Below are 10,338 nucleotides of genomic sequence, written 5' to 3'. Positions count from 1 at the left end.
ACAATACTTCCCCCTCCCCAATGTTTCTGCTGCCTCATCTGGCATGGTAGCTCTTCTTTTAGCAACTCATCTCATGGAAAAATACCACAACAGTTAATTTCATTAACCTCTGCATAGCTAGTCCATGCTGAATAACCTGGAAGAATTCCTTTCAGGCTTAAATTGCATTTTCTCTCTTCTGAAACACATGATTCTCCATTTCGGTTCTGGTTTTACTCTTACACACAATTTTACTCCTTCCCAGGACTTGGCAGTTGCAGCAGCACATGTATGAAGGGCAAGCTGGAATCCAAAGCCATCTCCATTGGGGACACATCCCATGTGGGCCCAGCTAATCGGAGTGCAATGTTTGAAACCATTGAGCTGTCTCCCAGAGGGCAACTCACAGTGAAAGAAATCTTAAGAGACCAAGATTTCAAGCCATCACTGGAGGTAAGGTAATCTGTATTAATAGTGTAGTTATGTAAGCATGAGGTTTGTTTGAATGGAAAAGATATTCTTGTTAATGGTCTGGGAGCTGGTAAGAAAACTACATGGTTTCTAATTTAACTGCTTGCTAAGGCCATCCACCTGTTTTGTGATAGGTAGGAAACTTCTCCACTAACAGGAAACTAAAATCCCCAAGCCCTAAGGAAGGGCTGAAGCTACTTGGTAAAATAGAACCGATTATGACAGTAACCATTTAATAATGTGAGCATTTAATAATGCAGAGTTCAGTTCAGAAACCTGCCAAATGCCCATTGACAGCAACTCAGTGAAGTCCTATGGAAGTAGAGACCTACATGAGTGGCCCTAGAAATGGACAGATGTGACTGTGAGCAGCAACAGAACACAAGGAAAGAGTCAACCTGGAAAGGTGCTGAGCTCTGCCAGTCAAATTCTGATTGTCACAATCTTTGTCTCTGAAAGATAAAAGCAGATTCTTTAGTAAACAGTTTTTGCCAAGTTTCTTCTCTTACTCCCTTGCAAGAAGCAAGCAGTTTAAACAGCAGATCCCTACCCTAAAGCTGGGGATACAGAGTAAGCAAACTGTGTCACAGCTAGGAACAAGGACAACACCCTGGTTTTTAGGCCTGTTTTCTGTTGGCCATGATCCCTCCTGCTTTAGAAAAACTTGGAAAAAAAAATCAGAACATGAATACTAAAAAAAGCAAGCACAGAAAAGAGGAAGAAAAAAGCTTACAGGAAGAAGTGGAAGATGAAAGAGAATGTCAGCACAAGAGCATCTGGGGTACAATTAATAAATTATATATCAGAAATCAAATATTAGCTCCTCTGTACCTTCATGCTCTTGCTACTGTAAGCTGACTCCAAAAAAACTTTGAACATTCTAACCTTGTACATTTAGGAGAAGATGAATCTGTTCATGACATGTCTTACTGAACAGAGAATATACTGGAAGACATCTTATATTCTCACAATTATATGCATTCATTTTAAGCAGATGCTCACCAACTTAACTGTGTGGTTCCTACTTTCTATTTCTGTTCTACTTTATTATTAAAATAATCATAATTACACACCTTTTTAATTGATTTCCTAGGAATTTACAAGCTAATGTGGAGCTTCAGGCAGACATGCTGTATGTTAGTAAGTGTCACAGCTGTGCACTGAAGTGACGTGATTTGCCTTTTGGTAAAACTAATAAGAAAGCAGAATTGTTTAATTCTAGCCCCAAACCAGCAGCATGAACCACAGTAGTGGGCACAATGTGGTAATACAGAGTATAATGACATCCTTTTATTCCTGTAAAATAGCCCTTGGTGATTTTAAACCTAGAAGATACATTGGTACTCTTTGAGATAGCTGAGGCAGTTTTATCATGTGGTACAGACTGCATCAGAAGTGACTTGCAACAAATAAGTGAAGCTAGACCATAGGCTTCCCAGAGGTGCTCTCTGGGGGGCTGATGTCCTCTCTCTGCAGTCAACAACAATCCTCCTAACTTCTAAAGCAGCAAATTTTTTCATCAAAGCCTAACATCTTCTGAAAATCCTTTGGTCTCAACTGTACAATTCTCTGTTTCAGCAGTAAAGTTCGTACTAGCGCAGAAAATATACCATTGTTAAGGCTACGTGAGGCAGAGGTACAGCCAGGAAAGCAGCGGTTAACAAAGACACTGATGCTTTTTTTAGCCTTGATTTCCAAGGGATTTGTTTTCTGTCCTCCAGGAAGAAGGTTTTGCAGCATCAGAAAAACAAAGAAACAAAAGAGCGTCAGATGATAAATGTAAAGCGACTTGCGTGGGCGATGACAAACTTGATGTTACAGACCATGTCAGAGCTCACTTGCAACAAAGCAGAGAGAGACATGATCAACCAGAATTCAGCACATGCACAACTGATGACGTTCAGGGGCTGAAATCTCAGGTAAACTACTTATACTCTATCAGTGTTATACTTATTAAGCAAATCAAGTTCTGATTTAGGTACTCTCTCAGAAGAATATCTTTATGGGTGACTACATTTTTAATACTGAGAAACTCTATTTGTACCCACATCAAACTTCAGCATCCTCACTCTTTACTCCAAGGTGTGATAATAAATTCCTAACTACTTGAACTTGACTTTACAATTCTAGAGAGATCAGGTGAACTAGTATGAGCACTAAAAACCTGAACAGATGCACAGCAAGAGTCCAATAAACCTCCAATTTGCCTACAGTTCTCTAGAGTGAGCCAGAGGAATTCAGGAAAGCAATTTTTGATAGTAGAAAGCCAGAAGGAATGCAGAAACAATACAAGTTGACAGCTGAAAGTATTTTTTTCAGGATTAAAGCAGAAGACAAAGTAGCCAGAGGGTAAAAGACCTGCTACTGTAGAAACAAATAACAAAATGCTTAGAGATCCAGCATTCAAGTCACTGAATTTTATGTTCAAATGAAAATTACTGAAACCTTAATAGATCAGCTACAAAAAGATGACAGATCTATATAGGTCACATCACTAATTCTAAACATGGAACCTGATCCTTTGGGAAAGTAAAGCATCCAGGGAATTTTGTTAGCAGGACTGCTCATGTTTAAAGCATATGAACTTGTCCATAAGCTGCAGTCTGCAGGTACTCAGCAGTACTTTTCCCCTGCAGGAAATAGGATAATTCAGGGTACCCCACTGCCCTCAGAAAAGGCAGCTAACTGGGTTTGAGCCTGCTCTGCAAAGGGACAGGACTTGAGGGGTCAATAATTTACGTGCCTATACTGAACATCTGACATATATTCAAGCACCTTTCTGAGCTGGGGTCCTAGGTAGTGAATTCTGTTTACATTTTATTTCTTTATTAGAATAGTAAAAGTATAGATAAGGGAATGGATTATGATCCAGCTGCTGTAAAATCAGTGCCATCCTACAGAAGCTAATGCACATCCATATTCATACCACACGGATCATGCTCCCTGTGGTCCACAATGCGACATGGGGGTTCTGTCTGAGCATACTATAAAAGAAGCAGTCCTCACAAAGGCTTGATCATGTATTTTATTCCACTGATTGTATCTTTAGTTGTTTAGAGCAGAAGAATCTGGAATTACACAGTCACATAATTGGATTTAAAAGGCACACAGTGTACAAATATTTATAAAATCAGTGTACAAAGTGGGTTGCATATAATTGCATTAAGTAGAAAACAAATATACAGACCATAAAAATGGAGTCCCAAAGAGGAAGCTACTATTAAAGTGCTAACAAGAAAAGGATATTTATAGTTCATTACATGCAGTAAAAAGAGCCTTGTATTTTATTCCCGTGATGTCAAGAAACAACAAACATCACAGAACAAAAGTTAAATCAACACTTTGTCCTGCATTGACACCTACTACGAGGGTTTTTTTCACCATGTCATCTGAGATTGCTGTGACAGAATAGATGCCGGGAGAAACTTCGATATACAAGTCTTTGGAAGCTTGTCTGGTCTTTAGGAGAAAAAAAAAAAAAAAGCTTCATTACTGGTTAGCCATCCTAGATTTCCCACAAAAATAAAAATTTTGAATTTGGTTAAAAAAATTACATTTCAGCTGCTATATAAACGTACTAAGATTTTTCAAAATCAGCGTGGACAAAACTGTGAAATGTTCCTGTGGAAGTGATCATTGTGCTGTAATCTGTGTCTCACAAAACTGAAAGTTAGCAACCTAGACAGTTTTGAACAAAAACCTGCAAAACATTCCCTATGACAAGGGTGCTCCCACTAATTTGTACTGTGGGACAAATTCTGTGTTTCTTGTCTATTGTGTCTTAGCAGTTCTTGAAATTGATTTGGTGAGATGTTAGGCTTTTAGAAATAAAACCAGATTTCTTCTCCTTGAGGAACAGGAGTCTTCAGAGAGCCTGTATGAGGGCCAAGAGTAAGTGTCTAAGCAACTGCTGTGTGCCTTGCTGCAAACTTTTCCTCAGGAGCACGAGTGAGGTGAGACTGGAGAAGTGCTGCCTTATTGCTGCTGATGTAATTCACAAAAGCCTAGAGCTTTATTGGTGTTTCACACTCCTTACCAGTCTAACTGGTACAGACTCTTAACTGGTTATGTGCCAGAACGCCACAATCTGGCTTCTGATTAACTGTGCAACTCTCTGTGTGCCCATTTTCCTGCCTATACATACGTTAGGATTGGGAACGGACCACTCGTTAATCTTCTGTGTCATCTAAGTCTCCACATCTGTCACAATTTTTAACCAGCTTGATGCAAAATGATGATAAAGAAATGCTATCAAATACCTTCATTTAAAAACAAAGTATTCTATAAACTTACACGTTGCTGGCAAGTTTGAGCTTGACTGGGTGCTCTGGAAGCTTCAGACCTCTGGAAAGAAAAAGATACTGTTTCCTAATGATACAACACATCCAGCCCAAGTGAGGTGATGTGTCATGTGTAGGAAATTTTCCCCTCCATGAAAGGACTGATATGACACTGGTTGGTGCCACCAGAAGTTACTCTGTCTTCCCACCACCCAACAGAAGGCTTAGATCAGTCCAGGTGTTCCTAAGTCCATACTGTCAACCTACATATATTAGTGTCTCACAGATGGATGGATAACAATTATCCTGCTGCAAGGGAAGGAATAACCTTAAATCAAAACCAAAAGTACCTACCTCTTCTTCCACCTCTCTTTCCTCTGCCTGCCTGCCATGGTATTTGCAGATGTGTTTAATTTCATGCTCTTTGCACCTCGGGGCTCCCACGAAGCTATAGTACTTCTGGACAACAATAGAAACACAGCATATTATGTGGGGAGGCATCAAAGGCCATACTTACAGCTACTGCAGATTTACAGCTGAAAGTGGAACTGCACAGCTACTGACTTCCTGTATTAATTGGCTGGTTTGTTCTCTTGTGAGGATGAAAACAATGCCTGGATGTCCACAAGACACCCACCTTATGGTACAAGACTGTCAGCCCTGATTTTAGAAGCCTGTCTCCTGACACAATATGTAGGGAGGGACTCTGGCACCTCAGAACTGAACTCATGAAAATGTCAGAAGGAATACTCTGGAAATACCTTCCTGATCAGGCTCTTCAAGAAAAGCTCGGGTGGAAGAAGGCACAGTTTATGGGTCCTTAATAGGACATATATGCCAGCGAGGTGCTTTGCAACCTAGCCAGTGAAGATTTGTTCTGCAGGGCACATGCAGGAGCAGCACTCTAAAAGCAGAACATGTTAATACTGAAAACTGAGTCAGTAAAGAACCTAAAGTGTTTTCAGGGCTGGTACCAGTAGCACAGCAGTTTTGAGAACTGTATTTAAGTCCACAGCAGCCCTCTTCTGGTTCAGCTGCAAAGGTACTGGAACCTTCCTCACTGCAAATTAAATATTAGAGTACAGCTCTGCTGCCATCTGTTGTCACAAGAGAACTCCTCCCAGGGTTACCTTTTTGATCACAGCTTTATTCCTCGAGCTTATGCACAAATCAAGAGATCTGGTTGCTTGTATTGTGGTTTCTGTGGAGCTATGTCCCAAAATGCATCAAATGCTCTGACCTATTGCATAATGCTTTGCAGCACATCTCTGTATCACAGGAGGTGAGCTGGATTCTTTTATGTGATGGCACAGAGCAAAGAAATTAAATCAAACTTTTGGTGAGTAATGAGGGTAAACTTTGGTCCCTTAGTAACTCCAAACAACTCAGCTTAAATCCCAGTTCTAATTGTTTGCATTGAAGTGGCTAAATCGTTATGTTCAGATGGGGATTTTTATTTGTGCTTTTTAAACTTTATCCATGAACTTACAGGTTTGACAATTCTCCCTTTTTATGACTCCTCTACAGAAATGACTGAAGCAGTACTGTCTTGGCTGATGCATAAGTGTGGAAATCATTCACTGCTTTTCCAACTCTAATACTGTTAGCAGGCCAGAAGGTAGACCCATAGAATAATATAGATTGGAAAACACCCTTAAGATCATATAGTCCAAACATAAACTTAGCACTGCCAATTCCACCGCTAAGGATGAATCTCTCATACACTTACATTTTTGTTTCATCTTGTGTAAAACTCTATTCTGCCTGAGTTGTTTTCAGGATTAACTGGTTACTGTGTATGTAGTGCTTTCAAATGATAGAAGAGTTGCTTAAGATCTAATCATTTGGTGTGATGAAGTACTGTTTTCTCTAATGTAATTGCAGACTTAGCCTGTGTTATTAATTCTGCAGACAACGAGCTCCCTGCTGTGTTGTAACAGCTCCCGAGGGGCACAGCCGCTGTGAACTGCGGTGGAATTCAGAGACTTCAGTGCAGCAGCTGGGCTGCAGGGCTGTGTTCACAAGGATGAGCTGGCAAAAGTTGGCTCCTGGTCCATAGAGCAATGACACCTGGCAGCCAAAGCCAGCATGAAAGCAGTGGAGCTGTGCATCTGTAAGCCATACCCCTCCATTTCTACTTATCACAAAGGTACGGTGCTGCTCAGAACTGAGCCCACAGTCCTTAACCAGTGGCAACAACCCAGATCAACTTCGACCCAGTTTCATCTGGGAATGGAGTTGGTTTTCTTCCTAGTAGCTGGTACAGTAGCTGTATTTTGGATTTGGTACAAGTATAATGTTAATAACAAACTGATGTTTTGGTTGTTGAATGGTGCTTACCCTAAATCAAGGACTTTTCAGTGTCTCATGCTCTGCCAGCAGGGAGGTGCACAAAAAGATGGGAGGGAGCCTAGCCAGGACAGCTGACCCAAACTTGCCAGAAGGATATTCCATATCATGGACTGTCAGGCTCAGTATAAACTGGGAGAGTTGGCTGGGGGGGGCCGACTGCTGTTTGGGGACTGGCTGGGCATTGGTGGTGAGCAACTGTATTGTGTATCCCTTGTTCTTCTTGGGTTTTATTTGTCTCTCTCCTTTTCATTACAATTATTATTATTTTTGTTATTATCATTACTATTATTATATTTTACTTTGTTTCAATTATTAAACTGTTCTTCTCTCAACTCACGAGTTTTATTTTCTCCTGATTCTCCTCCCATCCCTCCAGGGTAGGGGGGCAGGGAAAGGAGTGAGCTGTATGGTACCTAGTTGCTGACTGGGGTTTAAATCACAATACTGGGGAGGTTAACTCTAAATTCAGAGCAAAAGCATGACACAAAACAATCTCTTTGCTCGAGAGTCAAACTCTCCCTCACTTCCACCACCCAGAACACACTGTCAGCCAGCATGAGTGCTTCACATTGGCCTGATGGAAACAAAGGGTTACTATGTCATAAAGCCACTCTACAGCAGAGATACTTTGGAGCACTGGAAACACTCCATATATTGTGACACAAAAGCCTGCGCAGGGGCCGACACAATGTAATTTGTGATGTAACCTGACATTTCTGCCTCTCTGACTGTAATGCCTTTTCACCAAGAAATGGAGAAACCCTCTGCTAAAATCTGCACCGGGCTACCGGTACTGTCCATGGAAAATGCTGATAGTGGTGTTTAGCTCAAGTGCGATAACTTCGGTGAAACCTGCCATGTACATGATGGTGAATGCCCCAAATGTCTTCACCTAGGCCGGCATCAGAGGCTCGCTGGCTGAACTCTTTCCATGCAATGAGCGAAACTGAAGTCTAATTTTTTCAGTAAAAGTGGTGCCTGCCGGGCACATCATAAACATTCCCCTCTGCACGGGTCTGGGGGCGAAACCTCACCTCGCATTCCCTTGAGGCTTTACCCATCAGCTTCACGATCGAATCGAAGGCTGCACTGAGGCGCTCGGCTTCTTCCTCCTGCAATTAGAGACATTCTCTGTAACCCAGCGCGGTGCTCGTTGCTTAGAAGCAGAAAGTGATTAAACAGCAAACACTCCAGGCTGTCCCTGGGGTGGCACAGTCCCGGGTGGCACAGCGCTGCCCCGCCGGTTCCAAAGGAGGATAAAGCGCGGGGAGGGGGGAAGGACGTGACAAAGCGTATTTCAGGACGCTCGTTCAGGCTCGCACGTATACAGACATATAGCCGTGTGTACAGAGAGGTGTGCGGGTCTCACTGACCGGTCCCGGTCCCGGTCCCGGTCCCGCCGCCCGGCGCCGCGCGCGCTCCAGCACATCGCGCGCCAGCCCGGCCGTGCGCCCCGCGCGCGCCACCTCCATCCCGCCGCCGCCGCGAGCCGCCGCCGCCTCCTGCGCACGCGCCAGCCCGCCCCGCCCCGCCCCGTGGGCCCCGCCCCTCCTCCCCCCGCCGCCGCCGATAGGGGGCGCTGCCGCCCCGCCCCGCCCCGCTCGGGAGCGCCGGGGAAGATCCGCTGGGACGCGGCTCCGGGCAGCGTTCGGTGTGGGGAACTGGGACTCGGCGGGCCCGGGGGCCTCCACCCTGCGGTGCTGCCCGGCTGTTTGGTTTTCTTTTAAAACTTGTGAGGTGCAAGGTGACGATGGCAGTAGGTAGCGATGGCCGGCTGGGCGAAGGGGGTGCGGGCGAGAGGGCACAGCATCTGCATCCGCTCCCCGAAGGAAAACCCGCTCACCTGGGTCGGTGAAAGAAACCGCGCGGCGTTTTGGCCCCCTGCGAGCAGGGTTTGCCAAACCAGCCGGTTCGCTCCCTGGGAGCCGGGTCTGTCCCAGGAGGGTTCTCCAGCGAGGCCGTGGTCACCGCTTGGAGTCGCCAGATGGGCTCGGGAAGCGGCTCCGTGTGAGTCAGAGCCACCCCGAGGCCTCGCTAACCCCCGTGTGCCCTGAGGTGACGGTGGGAAGGGCGAAATTCGCACAGAAACTTTCTTCGAGTGCAGTATGGCCAAGGTTAACGTGGAGGCCCCGATTCTGCAAGTCCTCCATTCTTGCTGAGAGCTTTGCTAGCTGTAATCTGTTTGGCAAACAACAAAAATAATCCCCTCCTAGTTTAAGTTTTACTGTCCTCTTCCAGTTGCTTAACCAGAGCAGCAGCCAGGGCCTGTAATAAACAAGCCCTTTGCAGGCTGCTTGTTCATTAAAACACATTCAGAGCCCCAACTCAGTGTTCAGATACAGCTTAAGTTTGGTATCCTGTACTCACAAGAAAATGTAAGCAGTTGCTGGAGTGCTTGAGGTCTGGGGAACTGAGTGAAACATAAACAGAGGAGAAAAATAATATTTGATAAAAGCAATGTTAGCATGTTTGATGGGCTGGAGAAGCAGCCAGAATAGACTGCTTCCTGCTTAATTGGAAGCTGAATATCTTTCTATGCATCATTCCTTGTTAGCAATGGTCTCCTGGAGAGGCAGGTGAGTTTGCTGTCTGGCTGCACTTGTGAAATATACTTGGAAAGGCCCTCCTGTATCCTTTTCGTAACAGGGAGAGAACCATTCATTTGCTACTCCTGACAGGTACTTGTAGCAGTAGCTTGTTCAGGAGGTAAATTATTCCTTGTGTGTTGAAATTTAAACTCCCACCATTTTTTGATGTTCGGTGACACAGTACTCCTTTTGCAGCTGAGTAAATACATCTGTCCCAAGAAGGCTGACAGCTGAAATAGCTTGTGCTTTGAAATACACATTCACATCAGGATCCAGATGAGAGCTACCCTTATTTCCTGTATATTCACTCTTTTGAAATATAATGGAGGCTTGTGAAATGCTGGGCATTTACACCAGATTCCTTGTTGTATGGGATGATGGATCAGAATATCTCAAGACAATATATTTTGTTTTGCTGATGAGGTGGCAAAAGCCAGGAATAGTTTGTCCTGAGCACTTGGTTCTGTGTTCAGAGAAGTATCCTGGTGTAGGAAACCTCATAAGCATATGCCTAACGTGGAACACCAGTTTGCTTCCATTTCAGTCAACGGAAAGAAAGTCAGTAAGTGCTTAAAGTTCAAGAAATGTGTAGTGCTGGAATTTGTACTTCCAGTTGCAGAATACAGGTGTCGCTCTTTTTTTTTCCCTTCTGTATCTAGTGTCATTTG

At 44.0% G+C, this 10,338-nt stretch overlaps 1 protein-coding gene across 1 annotated transcript; it reads right to left on the bottom strand.

Moving 5' to 3' along the window:
* Positions 1-3,462: 3,462 nt before the first annotated feature.
* Positions 3,463-8,554, bottom strand: AKIP1 (A-kinase interacting protein 1). Its single transcript, XM_017812039.1, has 5 exons — positions 8,456-8,554; positions 8,117-8,194; positions 5,085-5,189; positions 4,744-4,794; positions 3,463-3,909 (listed from the first exon to the last, which is right to left on the bottom strand). Exons 1-5 carry the CDS (start codon positions 8,552-8,554, stop codon positions 3,766-3,768), a joined length of 477 nt encoding a protein of 158 aa, XP_017667528.1. The 3' UTR covers positions 3,463-3,765.
* Between the last annotated feature and the right edge of the window lie 1,784 nt (positions 8,555-10,338).

The sequence above is a fragment of the Lepidothrix coronata genome, unplaced genomic scaffold, assembly GCF_001604755.1.
Source record: "Lepidothrix coronata isolate B3197 unplaced genomic scaffold, Lepidothrix_coronata-1.0 Scaffold1, whole genome shotgun sequence".
Taxonomy (NCBI): domain Eukaryota; kingdom Metazoa; phylum Chordata; class Aves; order Passeriformes; family Pipridae; genus Lepidothrix; species Lepidothrix coronata.
This window is presented reverse-complemented; position numbering and strand designations above follow the sequence as displayed.

Bases quoted from the DNA above. Each gene is read 5' to 3' on its own strand.
- AKIP1 (XM_017812039.1), bottom strand. From the start codon at position 8,554: ATGGAGGTGGCGCGCGCGGGGCGCACGGCCGGGCTGGCGCGCGATGTG. The intron at 5,190-8,116 runs GTGAGGTTTCGC...ATTGTTGTCCAG, and splicing joins AAGCCTCAAGGGAATGCGAG to AAGTACTATAGCTTCGTGGG. The intron at 3,910-4,743 runs GTAAGTTTATAG...TTTCTCCTAAAG, and splicing joins CTCAAACTTGCCAGCAACGT to ACCAGACAAGCTTCCAAAGA.